The sequence below is a fragment of the Bos grunniens genome, chromosome 6, assembly GCF_055505025.1.
Source record: "Bos grunniens cultivar Pamir isolate PY7600 chromosome 6, Bosgru_T2T1.0, whole genome shotgun sequence".
Lineage (NCBI taxonomy): Eukaryota > Metazoa > Chordata > Mammalia > Artiodactyla > Bovidae > Bos > Bos grunniens.
In genome coordinates this window covers 1,147,165-1,166,060 of record NC_141170.1, presented here as the reverse complement: position 1 = coordinate 1,166,060, position 18,896 = coordinate 1,147,165, and the positions used below count along the sequence as shown (strand labels likewise).

Genomic DNA, 18,896 nt, shown 5'->3' with positions numbered 1-18,896 from the left:
TGACAGCAGCTGGCAGTGTCCCTCTCGAGAGCCCAGCGTCCTCCCCGCAGAGACGGGCACCACCCCCGACCCACCGAAGGGCCGCTTGCCCAAGCCCAGGCAGGGCAGGTGGTAGGCCTTGGTGCAGGACTTGCGGTCGCACAGCACCAGCTGGCCGCCGTCGCCGCAGCGGAAGCATTCGTCCTCGGACGGCTTCTTCCCCTCGCCCTTCGTGCGGCGCCTCCGGGCCTTCTTCTTGGTCTTCTTGCCCTTCTCCTCCGAGGACAGGGGTGCTGACGTCTGGAACGGGGAAGCCAGCACAGTCACCGCGGGAGGCTGGGAGCCCAGGAGGGGCTGCAGGGGCCACGGAGGCCGAGGGCATGGCGGTCCATCCGCCTGGGGACCATGTGGCAGACGGGCTGCTCCCCAGTGGCGCGTCCAGGCCCCGAAGGACCTCATTCAGGATGCGAGAACACAGCCGAGCTGGGCAAGGCAGGGCGGGCAGGCACGCTGCAGCTCCAGGCCCGACGCCTGCGGTGACCCACATCCTCGGGAGGGCACCGCTGTCCCCGCCCCTGCCCTTGCTGGCACCGCAGGGAGCAGGGCTGTTGCAGGCATCACACAGCTGGGATGCAGGCCCGGGGAGGTGGGTCCGCAGACACGGGACACTGCAGACACAGGCGCGGGCACCAGGCCCGGGCACAGACCCACCCTGACTGCACTCAGCCTCGGCTCGTGGCCCCAGACCATGAGCCCCCGTGATGCCCCGAGGCAGCCTCACCGCGTCCCGCAGACCCCGTTCCCGCCCTCACTCGCCTTCGGCCTGTCACCGAGGAAGCCGCTGCAGTTGGAGGCTCCGCAGCGACACACCGTCTTCTCGTTGCCCAGACAGTCGAGGTTGTAGTTGAAGGTCAGCTCTGTCCCTGCGAGGGGACACGGCACTGGGGGCGCAGCCTCCCGTCCTCCCTGCCGAGAGCCCCGTGGCCGCGCAGGCAGCCCCGGAGCCTCCCAGCCCCCTCCGTGAAGGGGATGCTCCCAGCAAGACACACCTGCCCCACCACCCCGCCCTCCTGACCCGCCGCAGCCTGGGACGGGTCGTCAGAGTGCTGCCCCGAGTGCAGCGTACCTGCGGGGATGTCACACACGGCGAACAGGCCCACGCGCGTGTCCCCATTCACTGTCCACTTGAGGGTCTCGCAGTTGGGCTGGCAGCTGTGGTTCATGAACCGGGAGTAGTTCCCCTTGGGGCCGGCGTCGATGATGCGGTCCTGCAAGGCACAACTCGGGCGTCACGGGGCCCCTGCGGTGCGGCCAGCGCTCCCCCAAGGCTCTGCCCCGCGCGGATAGCAGTGTCGCACTGGAAACCGTGGTCTCCCGTGGCTGCTCGGATGGGAGACCCCCAAACCAGTCCTGTTTCTCTGGCTCACGGAGGGCAGGCCAGCACCACGAGGAGAGACCGAGCGCTGGTGAGCGGGTGGCAGGGGAGGGAGAGGTCGGGCGTCACCCCACCACCTAGAGGCATGCGCTGATGGGGGCGAGACGGACCCGCTGAAGACACCGACAAGCCTGCAGGTCCAGCCAGACCAGCAGCGGGGCAGACGAGTCAGGAGGACACGGGACTGCACTCGGGCGGAGGCCGGCCGTCCCATCACTGCTCCAAGAATTGCCCTTCTCTTCTCCGCTGTCCTGGGGAAGGGCCCTCACTGCCCAACTTGTGGGGTCTCAGTTCCAAGGCCAGGGATGGATCCCAGGCCCACGGCAGCGCCAGCACCAGCCCCCAGGTGCAGGGCCACCAGGGAAGCCCCTCTCGCTTGCTTTCCAAGTCTTCACAATGTTTGGCATCTTACAGTTTTGTTTTGCTTTTTTAAAAATGTATAAAGGTATAGATTTTTATTTACCCCACTCAAAAACTTGGTCAGCTTCATCCATGAAACGATCCGTGCCGCACGGATGCCAGAGAACTCTCCCTGCACGGCCTCTCCGTGAAACGATCCGTGCCGCACGGATCCCAGAGACCTCTGTCTGCACAGCCTCTCCCCCAGGCCTCCTGCCTCTCCTGTCACGCCTACTGAACATCCCTCTCCCGTCTCCCCACCTCTCCCGCCCGGTCTCGGCACGTCTGCTGCATCTGGGCAGTTTCTCGGGAGCTTCTTCAGCGGCAGAAACTTCCTCTGTCACCATCTAATTTTTCTTAACCCATCCAATGGGTTGACTTCAGTGAATTTATGGTAACTCCCAGTTTTGACCGTTTTATCAAATCTGCCTGATTTATTCCTTAGTACCTTGTTTTTCTGTCTCTAAATCTCACTTTATGGTTTTAACTGTTTTGTAACGTATCTAATACTTCTTTTCAGATCTGGGCTTCGTATCTCAGATTCTCACCACAGTGAAGCGTGTGTGAGGGTCTTCTCACAGAGACCTTGCTCTATTGCAAGGGAGGCACACTTAGGGAGGCACACTTAGGGAGGCACACTTAGGGAGGCACACTTAGGGAGGCAGGGCTTTTTCTCTGATCCTTGCAGGAAAAGGATGGAAGAGGAGCCATCTCGCGGGCTTTCTCTTCGTTTCGGGCCCTCGGTGAGCTACCATTTCAGGGACTGATTTGTGTGTTAAGTGATCAAACTGGCATTTCTCACAAGACACAAGTAGTTCAAGTTTAGACTCTGAAACACAGAAGGCACAGGCCTAGGGTTTTCATTTCTTATAAAATAACCTCCTTCACGACCACACCCCGAAGGAAGTGGGGGATGGCAGGGGGTGCAGACATTGGCCGTCTCCTGGGGTGGCCGTGTCCCCTAGAGCCCCTGGAGAGGGCTGGTCAGCAGGGCGCTGTGTCCTGACGGCCCTGCCCTCCTCCACCCCACCTATAACAGTCCAGCTCAGCACCGCTGAGAACGCTGGTCCCCGAAGAGGACACACGTGCCCAACTGCTGACGGACGTGGGCTTCAGACAAGGAACAGATACCCCAGGAGTCTCCCCGTGTGCCTGAGGGCGGCCTCCCGAGCCCCCTTCTCTGACCCTGGGAGGACTGCTGGTGTCCCTGAGCGCATCAGGGGCGCACGGGGCTCCCAGAAGCCCCTCGCGGGCTGCCTGGCGCTGGTCCCAGCCCCCAGGCAGTGGCCGCAGGCGTGTGAGACACAGCCGCGCTCACGGCACAGCAGCATCATGTGGCGTGCGCCCCGACGCCAGACGGCGCGCTCCTGTGCGGGGACAGCCTGGGCCGCGCGCGTTACCTTGTCTATGGTGAGCATGTAGAAGTGGGTGATGTCGTTCTCGTGCGCACGCTTGATCCTCGCCATGCACTCCTCCTCGTCAATCAGCTCGCCCACATACTCGTTCACAAACTCCCCCTGGAGGCCAGAGGGCGCGGTGGGGTGAACAGCAGACCCTGCCGGGCACAGCCCGGAGCCCCACGTCCCTGCCCATCAGTCAGTCAGGTGACCACATACGCTCTAAAGGCTGTGGGTGAGGAGCTTCTCTCAGCACCCTGGAAAGAGCGACACGCCAGCCCCTGCCCCCCCAGCGCCCGCGGCCAGCACTACAACAGTCACCCTCCCCAGCAGAGAGCAGGGTGGAGACCACCAAGCTCTCCCGCGAGAGGCCCTAAACCGGCAGTCAGGGCGAGACGAACGGGGCCAGGGCACGTGTCCTTCAAGCACCTCTCAACTCCTCTGTCCTTCTCGACACTGCTGGGGTCAGCCGCGACGGGCAGCCTGAACGCGGACGCCGTGTGGTCCGTGTCTCCCGGTAGCCTGGCCCTGCCTGCCCAGTCCTGGGACGGCCTCGCGAGAGCGACTCCACAGCACTGCTCACCGATGCTCCGGCCACCCAGCTCAGTAAACCTTTCACTTCCCAACGGCTGCCGTCAGAATTCTGACAGAAGGCCCGACTCGTGGAATTTTAGAGTTTTACTTCGGTAGACATCTTCTATTCAATGTTTTATAATATTCAATCGTAACAATTCATAAACCTTTTTTGAAATCCTGTTCTCAGTGAGTGCAAAAGCAACATGAGCTAGTGAAGTCTAGGAGAAGGAAGAGGTGAGTGAGCCCTCGACTCACACACACACGCTGTACACATTCACACATCAACGTTCATGCATGTGCTCACGCACACGTGCACACACATTCACACACGTACACGCACGCACACGCACACACACATTCACACTGCACGCCCGCACCTTCCTGATGTCCCGCTTGGCCACCAGGCCCCAGCCCTTGCCGTCCGTCCTGACGATCTTGGTCTCGGGGTACTGGCGCTTGGTGAAGCATTGGTTCTGGCAGGACTCCCCCGCGGGGCAGACCTGCGGGTGGCACTCGAACATGAGCATGCGGTTCAGACACTGCGAGTCCGAGCCGCACGGGTTCTCGTCGGTGGGCTTGCAGTTGCACTTGGGGATCTCAGAGATGTCCGCCGTGTGGACCTGCACCTTCCCGTAGGGTTTGTTCACCTGCGGGCGAGAGCCGAGCTCAGCCTCCTGTGACCCCTCCTCTGGGCTGCCTCATAGCAGCACTGCGCTCGAGAGAATCCCCAGGAGGGGCGAACAGCCGCCGGACCCTCTCCTCACAGAGGTAGGGCAGCCCCGGCCTCCTGAGCTCAGAGCAAACGCACAGGAAAGCGGCAGGGGAGGAGGGGCTGGGCGCAGGAAGAGCAGCCGGGAGGCTATGGTGAGAGGCACCTGCTCACGGGTGCCCAGGTGGGGCGGAGGGGCTGGAACAGCCTCGGGAACCCCAGCGCCACTCTCACATGCCCTGTAGTTCCGTTCCAGGGGACTCATCCCAAAGCGAAGGCTAAATGCACGTTAGTCACAGACGCTGACCACGGCCCAGGTATGGGGACCCAAGACGGAGCCCCTGACCTGCCTCGAGGCAGAGAACGGGTGCCCACCCTGGCGGCACGGACCCACCCGGGGCCCCGGCTAGCAGCACGTGGGAACATGGCCCCTGCCCCGCCGCCTCACTCCCCGCGCCATCTGAAGAAGGTCCTCCTGGGTCGGGTGGCCTGGGCTGACCACCTCTCATCTGGGCTTATGTCTAGCACTCGGTGGCAGCGAGTGGGGTTCAGGGGGATGGCCTGTCGTTCGTGCCCTGCTCTGGGCAGCCGGGCCAGCACTGCAGTTCCGTGGCTGACCACTGGGCTGAGCGCAGGCCTCCTGCGCAGAAGCCCTGCCCGCACCCTGGCCTCGAGCCAGAGGACACGTGGCCAGTGGCAGCACCCACTCCCGCCTAGGACACCCGGCGTAGCTGTCCAGGAGGAAGCCCGCCCGGAGCGGCCCAGCCCTGCCGGAGCGGTCACCTTGATGTGCTTGTAGGGCGGGGGCCTGCGCTCGCTCTCCTGCGTCTCTCGGGCTTCCCTCTGAAGTTTGATTTCACGGAAACGCGCTTCAGCCTCTTGCAGTGCTAGAAGTCAACAGAGTGCCGGTAAAAGACTTTAGCAAATAGGTACGTCCACCCGTTACGGCCTGTACGTTAAGGACTTTGTCTAGACTTTCATCTCGCTGCCAAGTGTTGTCTCTAGTCTCCTCAAACCAGGAGGAGGCCACACGGCACCCACACAGACAGGGGCGGACGACTACCAGCCAGCTTAAGAATCAGGGGGGCTCTGCAGGGCCTCCGGGCAAGGGGCGCTGACCCTGCCCTTGCCCAGCTGCCCGCCCGGACCACCTCTCCTGGAGAAACCTGGGTGGGCCATGTGCAGGAGCAGGAGCGGGGGGCGGGGTGCCTCCCCAGGGGGCGAGTGCCTAGGCCCCCTCACGTGCTGCCCTTCCTGACCCCTGCGTCCCCCAAACGAGGCCAGCCCTCTGTCCCCTCTGTCCCCCACCCGGCTGTGGGGAGGAGGCACCTGTGTGACTGCTGACGGGTCAAGGGAGCCCCGAGAGCTGGTGCAGCAGCCACAGACTGCAGTGCACTCCCTCTCACATAAAGGCAAGCGGGGAGAAATCCCTGCAGGCTAATACTGAAGAGAGCTCTAATCCATGCTAGTGGTGGTCACCACAATGTTAGGAAACTTATGAGATGTCACGTCTTATCCTCTGCTTCAACAAACCTACCCACAAGCACGGAAGCTACAGCTAGAAGAGAACGCTGCGTCCAGCGTTTCCCACAGAAACCAAACGCTGGACACGAAGTCAGCGTTAGCAGAGGCCCCCAAGCACCGTGCCCGACCCCGCGGAGCCCCGTACCGTTTTTGAAGACTCTTCCGATCCCTCTGACCCCCTGGTAGCGGCTGCCCCGGTCCCCCTCCATGTACGGGAACACTCGCGCCTGATGAGTCCAGTAATAATCTTTAGACCCAAAGAAAAACACAGGGAATTCTCCAACCTCGTGCTTCATTTTCTGAATATTTGGGGGGACATTTTTGGGATGGCAAACTTCTGCCGGCCACCATCTATTATAAATATTAAAAACAGGGTTCACAGACTCTTCAGAGAGAGTGACAGAATTTCACTGCGTTCAGCTCTGTAAAGGAAAAGAAGACAGTGACCGCGGCGGCGGCGGGCGGGCGCTTCCTCCCCCACCTGTAGTTCCCGAGCTTCACCCAGATGATGTCCTGGAAGTGCAGCTTCTTCCCAGCCCTGCAGTCGTTGCAGAACCAGCTGCCGTCCGGCATCTCGATGCTCAGGCAGTCGGGGTGGAAGGCCGCCGGGCAGGACTCGCAGCACAGCAGGCTCCCCCCTGCAACAAGGGTGCCCTTAGCCCCCCCGCCCCAGCCCCCACCCCAATTCCCGGGATCTGCGTCACACAGGAGCACGCTTTCTTTTTACCACGAAAGCTATCCCCCGAGTCTGTGGCCCGACCGTGGTTAACTCAGAGACCACGAATGCAACTACGTGGGCAAACACGGATCGCCAGCGGGTGGACTGAGCTGGAGAAGGGCCACAGCTGGCCCTTGGCTCTCGGCCCCGGGAGGCTCACCTTTGGAGCACACGAAGCACCAGCTCACGTTGACGTGCGCGTGGTGCCTCTTGCCCTTCCGGGCGGTGAAGTGGTTCGTGCAGATGATGCTGTTGGATGCGATCACCGAGCAGCCCGCGGCCAGACACGCATCCCCTCCATGGTAGGCGACGGGGCACCGGACACACCGCAGCATCTTACCTGGAGTGGACATGCCCACACCCCACACCTCAGTGGGGCAGCCGGGGGGGCCGGGCCTCTGCAGGCTCACAGCGCTGCTGCAGAAATACCCCGGGGGCAGCAGAAGAAAACAGGGACTCGGGTGGGAGAGTAAGAATACCATTAGGCGTTGTGAAGACACATTTCCTTAAGGTAATGGTGATTCAACAAGGTATCAGAAAACCATCAGGCATTTAATGCTGTTTTCTAAAAGGAGGTCAACCAGGGTTTCTCAGCCTGGACACTGCGGCCCAATAGGGGACCATGGGGGCTGCCCTGTGCACGCCAGCAGGGACCCCCAACACCTCCAGACACGGCCTTATGCCCCCTGGAGTGCAGGCCCCTGGTTGAGGACCACTGGTGTCAGGAAGCAGACACCAGCCGCCCTTGAGTCCCACAGACTCCACACTGTACGATACAGATGGGACTTGAAATACGGTTCTCACACATGAAGGACCGTCAAAGCCTGAACAAACAGAATCTGTCAGAAGGGCTCAGGCCCTCCTTCCTCAAGTCAGCAATCATTAGGATGACATTTAAGGCAGGAAGAAGGGAAATCAGCAAGAAAAACCCTAACCCCCACCTGCGTCCCGTCAGTGACGGAAGGTATCCAAACCTACGTGGGGCAAAGCTCTCGGGGACAAGCCTGCCACCCCGCGCCCTCGGTGGCTCGGATCTGCTCACACCCGCACGGAGCTTCTCTGTACCTTTCGATGGCCTTGGGTTCGAGGGGTTGGAGGCGTGGCAACTCAGGCAGCTGTGAAGCGGGCATCGGAAGCCCCGGCTCTCGAACACCGTCAGGGGGAACCTGCGCACGCAGGCCTCGTGGTAGAACTTCCCACACTGCGACACCACGCAGCGCTTGACGTCACTCTTGCTCTCCTTACACACGAAGCAGGAGTGGATCCCTGGCGGCCGGGGCGAGAAGGGGCACGGAGCAGGGCTGAGCCGCCGCGCCTCGGGCGGGGCACCGGCTCCTCCTCCAGCCCGCCGGCCCTCGAGGGGCCCTGCCCGCGGGGGTCTGACCAGGCTGCCCGGGAGGGGCTGCGCCCTCCAACAGGCGAGCAGCTGCAGGGAGGGGCTCCTCCAAGAAACACCCCCTCTCCCTCCATGGGGACGGCGCCCCACAGCCGGCGCCGCGAGCTCCTCCAACTGGACCCGTTCCGACGAGTCCAGACACCCTCGGCCGGCCGGGATAGGGAAGAGGAGGTGGGCGGTGACCGCAGCCGCATGGGCCGTCCACGCACCTCCCCAGACCGTGCAGCGAACCCGAACCCGGAGGCAGAGACTGTGCGGTGCGGAGAAAGGGGCGGGGAAAGGGGCGGGGCGGGACGTACCTGAGGTGCACTCTCCGCACAGGAGCCGCCCCTCCGGCCTGCGGGAGAGGCCTAGGCAGGCCAGGTGGAAGGCGCCGCAGCAGGGGCCCTCGCACAGCACCAGGCTGCCCGGCTCCTCGCACAGCTGTGGGGAGAGGGCCGGAGGCTCAGGGGGTCCCGCGCCCGCCGGCCTGGTGGAGGGAGGCCGCCCCGGCCCGGCCCCGGCCCCGCCCCTCACCTGGCACACGTGCTCCTTCCTGGCGGTGGCTCCCCGTTCTGACCTCTTAGAGGAGACAGACGCCTCGGTCTGGGTTTCGTCAGCGCTCTCGTCCGGGGACTCCGGGGGCTCGTCTCCGGGGCCGTCCGAGACCTGGGAGGAAGGAGGCGGACGACAGTTCACAGTGGCCGCCAGCAGCCCCGCCGGCTCCCCCTCGGCGTGGGCCCGCTGCGCGCGTGCACACACGGGGAGCGGCCCCCGCCTGGTGTGCAGGTCACGGTGTGCGTGGGCACGCGCGCCACCTCTCGCCATGTTCCTTAAAAATGAAGCAACTTTTGTGAAAACCCAGTTTACTCTTGCAGGTGAGTTAGGACAGGCATGGGGCCGACGAGCTTGACTTTTCTTACCCGATCAATAAAGGGTCAATGATCTTAGGCTAAAAGAGACGTGTCCACACCCAACACGGTGGTCGGATGGGCAGCGGCTCGGCACGCGTGGCTACAACGCGTGCTCCCCCAGGGCAGGGGCCCGTCGTCCGGATGTGCGGCCCAGTAACTGCCCAAGAGCCCCGCCCGCCCAGTCCCACAGCCTCCTCCCTGCGGAGGGGCAGGTGGGGAGGGCAGTGTCTGGGAGAGGCGGGCAAATGCCCCTTCCTGCCGCTGGACACAGGCTTTCCCTCACAAGACCAGCAACAGTAAATCTTTATGGACAGAAACCAATAAATGTTTAATCAGAAACCTTAAATTCAAATTTTTTAAAGCCTAAAAAATACATTTAGTATTTACCAGATGTTAGGCAAATAAACACTGAAAACTGAATTTTCAGCAGAGCAGAAGTAATAAGCTAATTTCCTGGACACCTCAATAACCACAGCAACAAGTAATTATGACCCAGGCTTGCTGTTTACCAAGAACACAGAACTAGAAACTCAATTGGGCCACGTTTCTTTTAAAAAAAAAACCCAACAAAATAAACCCTGCAGCCAGTTCATCCAATTCCGGTTACCAGTGGCACTTCCCCAGGTTTACCTCCCTGAAATGACAGGGAGAAGCGGAAGGAAAAACCCCTGACGAACAAGGGGCTTCTGCTGACTTGAAATCCGAAGTTAAGGCGTGCCCTCTCTGGGGTGTGCAGGCTGCCTGGCGTCTGCGGGCGGCTGACGGACGTGGGCCCCCGTGCCAGCCTGGCCACGCGCCTAGGTCTGACGGAGCCCCATCTCCAGAGAAAGCAGACTGTACCTTTGACTTTCCCACCTTCTCCCACAGGAAGGAGACGGCTTAGACGGGCACTGTCGCCCGAGGCCCTCCCTACGGCTCACCGTCTCCTCCTCCACACTGGTGCCCCAGAGAAGGCAGCCGGGAGAATGCCCTGAGTGCAAACCCCGTTTGATGTGTGTGTCCGAGGCACAAACAGGCGAGCCCCAGGAGGGTCTGCACTGGTGCCAGGCAGCAGGCAGGAAGCAGGTGGGCAGCGGCCCCCCGGCCCTGGCCCCACACGGCCGCCGGAGAACCGACCCACGGGAGGGCCTTCACGGGGACTCCCGGGACAAACCCGGCGCCTGACCCACCACCCAGGTCCTCCCCTCGACAAGGCTGCGACAAATCTAAAAGCTAAAAAAAAAAAAAAAAGAAAAAGAAAAAATGCACGGAGAGAAAGACAGAAAACACAGACCAGTCCAGGGTCAGAGGAAGGAACAGCACCTTTTATTTAAGATTTACAGAAAAAGTGAGCACGTTTCCACTTGGAGATATTCCTAAGTTAACAAAGTCTGGTTTGAGGAAATAAACACGGAGTACATATTTTTGAATGGAAATATAAATGTTCAAGACACACAGGAGGCGCGTTTTCTGCCGGGCTCTAAGATACACGTACAGCAGCAGACCTCACAACAGTGCAGTCCGTGGCGGGTGGGGAGGGTCCGCTGGCATCCCAGCGCGCCCCTGCCCGCGCCAGAGGCCGCCCGAGGCCCCCCGCCGCCGGCCGGGGTCTGACGCACGAGGGCGGAGCGCAGGCCGGGGTTGACGCACGAGGGCGGGGCGGGCGGCACCAGCTCCGGCTGCAGCTCCACCTCCGGGGCACCAGGGCCGGGCTTACTCGGAGACACATTCACCTGCACGGTCCCAACACAGTCCCAACGCTCAGGCTACGCCCTCTAGGAGGCCTCCACATCCGACAGGAGGCGCCGGGAGAGACCCCAGGGCCGGGCGGGGGCGCAGCTGCCCCCCACGCACACCCGCTACCTACGCGCCCTGCGGCTCGCGGCGGCAGGGACACGCTCCTGCAGGCTGGCGCGGTCTCCGGAGCGTGCCAGGGCCTTGTCAGCGAGACACCAACGGACACGTGCGCCTAGGGAACAGGCGACCCGACTGCTAGAAGCGACTCGGGACTCCCAGCAGGCCCTACGCTCGGACAGTGTTACACAGTGAGGTTCAAGTCTTTTAACAAAACCCCTTCACAAGGTGACACCACATCAGTTTGAATACAGTTACAGGCCTTGAGCAACACAGTTCATACCCGACATAACTTTTGAGTTACGCTTTTGTAAAGTGGGAGTCAGATCACTAGACGCTCGTTCACAGAGGGTACGGTTGACAAATGATGCAACGCCTGTGCCCCGGGGGTTTAATAAGCTTAAAACCAAAAGACTAATCTCAAACAGGTCTTCCAAGTTGACATCACAGTGAAGTATCAGGGTGGAATGAAAATAATTCGTTAGTCATTCATCACCTGAAGTGCTACAATGCAAACAAAAGTTATTGGACATGTGTTACAGCGACCGTTCCTGGCTGCCCCGAGCCCAGGTCTGAGTCGGGAGAACACAGCCTGGCCCTGTCCTCACAACATCTGACCAGGCGGCCCCCAGAGCCCCAGCAGCCCCCGGAGGTGCCCCAGCAGGTCGTGGGGCTGCTGCTCCACATTCAAGGCCGGCCCTCGTCACAGGTGAAAACGAGTCTCTACAACGTCCTGAGAACCCAGCGTGGTCCCAGCTGTGTCCCCAGCCGCTGCCACCCGAAGAGTGGGCTGGGGAGGGCCGCTGGGGAGGCCCCGCTGGCGGCTGTCAGCAGAGGCTGAGCCACCGAGCCCTCCCCACTGTTGCCCCCCACCCACTTCAGTCATTTCTGCAAGGTTCAAGATGCCCTGAATAAGCAGTTAGCACACGCTTCCAAACACGCACTAAAGAATAATGTGCAAAGACCCCACTCCTACACCAAGGCCAGAGAGCACCGTACACCGGGACCTAACACGGTTAGCTGCCTGTGGGAGACCGTCAACCTCTCGTCACTGGCAAGTCAACCAGTAGTAACTTCTACTATTCTAGGTAAAACAGCAAAAACAGTACTTAAGAGGATGAAAATCAACTTTACTGACCAAAAACCTAAAATATACAGGAGTCAACACACTTCTTGGGAAAAACACTGAAAACCAATCACAAGTTTGACAGCACTTTGAGAAGCCTTTTGTAATAAGACAGTAGTACTTCAACTCTTTTAGCAAAAAAACTGTCATTTAGGTTCATAATCTAATAGATAAACTGGGTCCTCAGAAATTACTTCTGTTCACAGATTTTTAAAAGCTGAGGTGATAAAACTATTGATTTTAAAAGCATAGACGCTAGTTTCACACTGAGTCAAGGCAGCTCTCATCCAGTCTAACACACACGAATCCCTGACCGGAACAAACTGAACAGTGAACTGATAGGTAAAGCAGACAGACACGTCTCAGAAGCTGGGAAGTTAGAAGCCGAACGGAAAGGAAATCAAGTCAATCCAGTCAACTCACGAAACCACAGTGATCGTGTCCGCCGCCCCCTCTCCTCCGGGAAATGGCTGCTCTCTTGCCCAGCTGGGCCACACTCCCCTGCCCGAGCCCTCCAGAAGCGCCCGGCAAGCTGGCACTGCCCGACCAACGGAGGACACGCCACACTTAAAGCGCTCACACTGCTACTGAAAGGGACAAAGCCCCAGCGCTCCGTCTGCCACAGCGGAGCCAACGTCCGCTCACAGCCATCTTTGGGGAGAGAACCCTAATTTTAAGCTCATACATGGGCACCTTGTATGTTTCTGGATCTAGATACTAACCGACAGCCTGAGTTTTCTTCTTTACACCATCTCTGAGACTCGCTGGGCGTGAGAGCTGCCCCGGTCTGGCCAGGCTCACACGCTCCCGGTCCTGCGTCGAGGCGAGCAGCTGAGCCCAGAGACCCAGGGGTGGCAGGCCTCCCCCTCCTCTGCCCTTCCTCCGCTGTGTCCAGCTGCTCCCATCCAAGACCTGGCCACCAGACCTTTTCAACTGGCCACCCTTGACCCCCATCCTGGACCTGAAGCACTCCGCCCGGAACATTCCTATGGTTCTGCATGGACTTCCATGAAGACCACAGCGCTGGGCCTCCCAGAGACCACTTGGGGGGCAGTCTAACCCCCAAGTCTGTGGGGTGGGGTGGGGGTGGGGCGGACACGCCGAGCGAGAGACAGCCTCTGCTGGGCGTTTGCTCTCAGCTGGGAGGCGCAGCGACGCGAGGTGCTGGAGAGTGGTGAGACGCAACCTCCCCTGACCCTCACGAGGACGCCTCACGGAAAGGCAGAGAGGAGAGGCAGCCTGCAGATGCCAGGGCCGCTGCACTACAGTCTCAGGGCCCCTGCGTTTCTGGAATGGCCACCACCTCAACTTCTGGACATCCAGACACACATCCACCTCTGGCCTCCTACTCTGCCAACACAGGTGTGGTGAGTGGAAGGGGTGGTCATGGCAGGGTGCGCAGTGTAACCAGAGTCACCTCAGCAACAGGCAGAAACAAACAGCAGAACTGACTTCCGGAGTGAGGACCGCCCACGTCACACAGCACGCCGTCCACCTGCACTCCCACACACACTACTGCTCGTCTCTAAGCCCTCTCCAACCTGGGGCCCCTTCCACTCAGCTCCTCCAGAAGCCAGAACGCCCTCTGGGGAGCTCGGCTCCCCCAGCACCCCAAAGCGAGACGCTACTGTGTCCGGAGCAGAACGATGCAGACACAGCTGCCCGTCCCCCTGGCCACCATCCCGACGTCCCAGCCTCTCTGCCCAGCCGAGGCTCTCCGTGTGGCCTCACGCCTGCTCCGTGCACCCTCCCCACTCCGCTGATGCAGACTCTGTGCTGCTCGTGGGGCACACCGAGTCCTCCCCATCAGAGGAAGGCTCGTCTGTGGCCAACTGTGGTGGCAGCTGGCGGGCTGGCTACAACTCAAACTTCCTCAAGCTATCATCTCACATGAGCCTCTTAACTCTGGTCACAGGCCTTCCAGGGGGAGTTTTACTCTGGGTAGAGGCTTTTTGGACTAGGTCATTTTTACCCTGCTGTTTTTTGACATTTTACAAATAGTGATTAGTTCTGGGGAATCCTCCACCGTTCCTTTAGGAGCCACGTGACCGCGACCATCCTGGAGGCCCACGTCCCGCTATGTCTGAGCAGGGTCACCGGCCAGCTGCAGGCCTCGCCGGAAGCGGGGCCATGCCCAGCATGTGCCGCCTCTGGGTCTACTTCAGCCCCATCAGCATCGTGCAGTCCCAAGGACCACTTTGCATGCCAAAGCAAAATGTATACTTTTGGATAAAAATGGAATGATGATGATTTTATTATTTTTATTGTTATAACCATTATTGTCACAACAGCGAACCACTAAGTCCTTGCAAGGCGCCAGGCACCCCGAGTGCTTTACATGCGGTGCATCACTTAACGGTTTAGAATACAAGCGTCAGTGAGAAACTCTCGTTAAATGTAAGACACATCTGAAGCGTCTACTCAGCTTGAGTCGAGTGCTACGCGCCTGGTAGCATGAAGAGCCCCCCGCCTCTGTGAGCTGATGGGCACGGAGGCCTCTCCCCACCATGCAGACACATGGGCCCCTGGGGCACACCAGGTGGCCACCCAAGACTGAGACATTTAATGTGATGGCTCGTGTTCTACAAAAGCAACCGAGGGAGAGGTGGGTGTGAGTAACCTGGTGACGGGACTCCTAGAGAACAGTTACTGAATCAGGAGATTAAATGGTTCACAGCGATATTGCAAACGACAGTTTTTCCTATAAATTTACTACAGCTAGTGTCATAGTAAAACTGTTTAGTAAAAAAAGACAGAATCAAAAGTCTTCCTGCCTTTTATGTTGGAGGTTAGTCTGCTATCTACAGGGCTGGACATATCCCATTAGCAATGACCACAGTCGACCAGGACTCTTTAAAGTGTGCTGCTTGTTCTTTGTTTTTGAAGGTACAGATGCTGACATTTTTTTCAATAAAAACTCAGAAAGTTATGAACTAGAGGAGAAAAAATGACCTCTAACAGAGTGAACCCCTTCAGTGTCCTGTCCTTGTCTCAGGCCCAGGACAGCCCCTGACCAAGGGCACCCTTTCGACCACTGGATATGAACGTGTTTCTGTTATGAGATGAATGTGACTGGTTAAATGGCCTTGATTAGGTATCTTACCTTGGTCTTAAAATTTATGTTTTCTTCATTGTATGTGTTATTAATACCAGTAAAAACAGATTATCACACATCTTCCGTAACTGCCTGTGAAAGGAGTACCACTGAGTGTGCATGACGACACGCCGCCTGCAGCAGACATCTCGGAAAATTACGTCATGTTAAGTGCAGCACAGAGCAGCCGAGTTCAAATCCAGCTTGGCTGATGTGGCTCCCACAAAAGCTGTTACCATGAAGGTGAAAAAAATAAGAATTTGCTCTACTAAAGGAATAAGAAACGAAATTACAAAACACTCATATCCCATTAACTCTTCCCAGGCCTCTGCCATGCAAGCGCGTGACTCCCATCTGTCCTCCTCGAAGACCCAGCGCTGCCATGGAAGGACCGCTCTGCCGTGAGCCTGACTGGCCACACAGTCCTGTTTGAGAGGTGTTTAGACCGCAGCACGACCCATAACACCTGCAGACACCAACCCTGTGAGAGCGCCTTATTCTAACAATGGCAGTGAAAGGAGAAACTACAAACATGCAAAGGGCACGTGACCCACCCCGAACGGGGCCAGGCGAGCCCTGCCAACAGTAGCCCAGCGGTCACCCAGGGCCCACTGGAACCGGAGCTGGTTGTTTAGAGGGTTTCTTCACATACTACACTGCCTCTCGTGCTTAAAAAAGGCACTTTGCCTGGCAGACACTGTGACTGCACACTGGAGTTCAGTAGTGTTAACACAGACACAGACAAGCCTTCTAGCTCACCTAAAGTGAATTTTAATAAATGATACAATTCTGTAAAAATGAATTCTAATGTGAGATTTATATATGCTGCACAGAAGTGGCTGACAGAGAAAGCCTGGTAATCTAAACGTTTTTATGTGAGAGAGAGAGCGCACACTATGGAATCTGTGTATCACCTTCGAAGTGCAGAACAGTGTCTGCATGTATCATCTCAATGTATTTAATACATGATATATAGGTATTCAATAACCTATTTACTTCTGAAGTTCCAAAGAATTAAAAATCAATTAAGTCTATTGACTGTAAAATGCTCCGTCAGTCTTCCCAAGCTCAGACCAGATGTCTCAGCCAAGGAGACGAGGATCGCCCTGGTCCGAAGCAACCCGGGGCCCCTGATGGACGTCCTCCCCTCCGCCCACCGGCCTGGGGCGCTGCTCCAGGTCCGCACCTCTGACCCACACGCCTCATGACAAGGAACAGGACACAAGACCTCGGTGGCCTCGTGAGTTTCTGTTGATGGTATGTCTCAACAGGAGAACTAAAAAAACTCTACCAAATAAGTGAGCCAAAGTATGAAACCAGAAAAATTCATTAAAAAGTTCTTTAACAAAACAGCTAACCGAAGAGACACTGTCTACAGAACTGAAGCTTGTAGTGTTCCTCTTCTTTAGAACTGCAGATCACCTTTCACTTAACGTTAGGATACTTGGACAAGAAAAACAGGAAAAAGCTTTGTACGGAGCCTGCCTTTTCACTTGTCAGTCAGCTCCAGGGGCCCCGAGGCAGGCTACTGCCGTGTCTGGAGAAAGACTGCGTCACCTGCGCTGGCTCAACGACAGGGAGCCCACACAGGCCTGCGGGCACCGTCCCAGCCCTGCACTCCCCCGGCTGCCCACCAGCCTGAATGCATGCAGAGCCCTCGCCCCAGAAGGCCTGCCCGCCTCTAATGGGCACAGGCACCAGAGCGTCCCCACCACAGCCCGCACTGGAGGCCACGTCAGCAGTGCCCCCTGCTGACCCGCCTGCTGCCTCAGAGCCCTGTGCCAAACAGCCACAGTGAGCGTCTCTTCAAAGACGTTCTAGAGACAGGACTCACGTCCACCACGAGGAGAGGACCACAGGGACCAAGGTAAGCGGATGCTGCTACCTGAAAATAAGCTCCTTGGGCAGTCCTGAAACTGGGAACCCCAAACTCCCTCTGCACAGAGAGACCAGACCTCCATCTGGAGGCTGCCTCCGTTTTGCTTTTGGTCACACAGAGAGGCAGGCTCGACGGTGCTCGTGGTGCCGCAGCCCACGGGTGTGAGAGCCTCCAGCAGCTCTGTCCACAGCGCAGGCCACCAGGCCCACAAAGGAGGGCCACGGCCACGGCAGTCCTGACTCACCTCACCTTCAAGCACTGAAGAACACTCCAGGCTAAGTATGAAGCTGGAGGCCCGCGGCCACGGACACACAGGGCCTGGGCACAGCGGCCCGCCCTCCTGGGGGTGGCTGCCCTAGGCCCGCAGGGTCAGGTCAGGCCCGTGTGGAACATCACAGACCAACATCTTGAAGACAGGTTCCAAGCACAATAAAATGCATCCATCCTGAAGTGCAGCCACGCATGTGCACCACACGCCGGGCGTGTTTCCACATGGAACACACACAGCCCAGAGAACCTATCTCCCATCATCAGCTCTGACCTCTACCCCACTTCAACGTGGGCAACTACACAGCCTCCGTGTGAGTGCGTGCTGACCACCCTCATTAAGATTTTACCTCGTTCTCAGTTAAGGACGCGGAAGGAGATGAGCTTTTGCTAAAGGTGAGGGTGGTGGCGGCCGCTGCGGGGGCCCGGTGGCGCTTCTTCAGGGGCTTGCAGGCATCAGACAGGTGTTTCGTGGCTGTAAGATAATTTTGGTTTATAAAATAAAGTTTTAAACCTTAAACCTTCAATCTCCCTCCTGCTTTCAAAGTACCCCTTTAATAACTGAATTTCTAAAGATGAATTTTCTGGGCATTAACTTTTAGCTATAGGACGATGAGGGCTGGCGAGCTGGGCAGTGAACAGCCCGAAGCTCAGCCTGGGCCTCGCCAGCCCACCCACACCTGGTGCTAGCCCCGTTGCCCATTTCTCTGCGGCCAAGCCCAGACAGGCCATCTCACCTACAAGAAGTGTAGAACATCTCCGAACATAAGGCAGTCAATGTAACCACAATACCACTATCACACTCAAAAGTATCAATTCTATCATCAAATGTCCACTCTGTTCAAACTACTTACAAATACCTGTTTTGCTTTTGTAAAAAAAAGTCTGTTAAATTAAGTTTTAAAAACCAGCATAGTTCTTTATAAAATAAGGAAAAGAGTCACTTTCAATCTTCTCTTACTCTGAATTTTATTTTCCTTTTAAATTAAGATTTGGAGATGGTAAGCATTCTTCAGACAGATACATCAAAAACATAATTAATGAAAAGGTTAAAAAAAAGTGGTGGCCTGTTCCCCTTTATTGCTTTGAGAGCTATTTTCCCCAAATATTTTAAGCTAGTTTTTTCAACACATAGAACAGAGATAATTAGTCATCACTTTCACTGTAGCAAATACGCATGGAGAACTTGGTACTAAACACAGTGGAATTTACCGCAACAACTCGTACCATCAAGTCACAAGCCTAGACATTTCTGATTTGAATCACCTTTCAAGTATAACTTGAAACTGAAGACAATAAAGCCGGGTAGAAGTCAGAAGAGCGGCTTGGGTGAGCAGCGGCCGAGCACTGCAGCGACTTCCCACCACAGCAAGGACCCTGTCGGCACGGGCGCCTCCTCCCAGCTCAGCCTGCAGGCCCGGCCTCCCGCTCACCCACCGTCCGCGCCTGCAGGGAGGCTCCCTGAGGATGGGGCCGGTGCTGCACCCCCAGCCCAGACCGTGGGCCTGGCAGCAGTGCTGACCACATTACCTGCCTGGCTCTTCAGTGAGGACGCTGCCTCAAGGGCCTTGCAAGAGGTCGTGCGGGCTGTTTTGTCAGTGATCGTCTCTCTCTGTTACAAAAAAAACAAGAGAGAGAAAGGGAAGAAGGAGAGAAGAACAAAGAAAAAGC

At 57.8% G+C, this 18,896-nt stretch overlaps 1 protein-coding gene and 1 non-coding gene across 8 annotated transcripts in view; both read right to left on the bottom strand.

Annotated features, from left to right (window-relative positions):
* Nucleotides 1-18,896, bottom strand: part of NSD2 (nuclear receptor binding SET domain protein 2) — a 77,696-nt gene that overhangs the window by 1,424 nt on the left and 57,376 nt on the right. For 6 of the 7 annotated variants that reach the window (XM_086404499.1, XM_086404500.1, XM_086404497.1 and 3 more), the window contains 14 exons: nt 18,756-18,837; nt 17,576-17,700; nt 8,650-8,781; nt 8,433-8,556; nt 7,803-8,003; nt 6,898-7,077; nt 6,501-6,657; nt 6,165-6,370; nt 5,279-5,382; nt 4,164-4,433; nt 3,214-3,330; nt 1,106-1,247; nt 796-902; nt 75-279 (listed from right to left, as the gene is read on the bottom strand). In XM_086404499.1, the coding sequence (XP_086260625.1) occupies nt 75-279; nt 796-902; nt 1,106-1,247; nt 3,214-3,330; nt 4,164-4,433; nt 5,279-5,382; nt 6,165-6,370; nt 6,501-6,657; nt 6,898-7,077; nt 7,803-8,003; nt 8,433-8,556; nt 8,650-8,781; nt 17,576-17,700; nt 18,756-18,837 (2,152 nt within the window). The remainder of the gene's footprint in view (nt 1-74; nt 280-795; nt 903-1,105; nt 1,248-3,213; nt 3,331-4,163; nt 4,434-5,278; nt 5,383-6,164; nt 6,371-6,500; nt 6,658-6,897; nt 7,078-7,802; nt 8,004-8,432; nt 8,557-8,649; nt 8,782-17,575; nt 17,701-18,755; nt 18,838-18,896) is intronic. The other variant, XM_086404501.1, reaches the window with a different exon arrangement.
* On the bottom strand, nt 1,330-1,453 carry LOC147370158 (small Cajal body-specific RNA 23). The gene has a single exon (XR_015166304.1).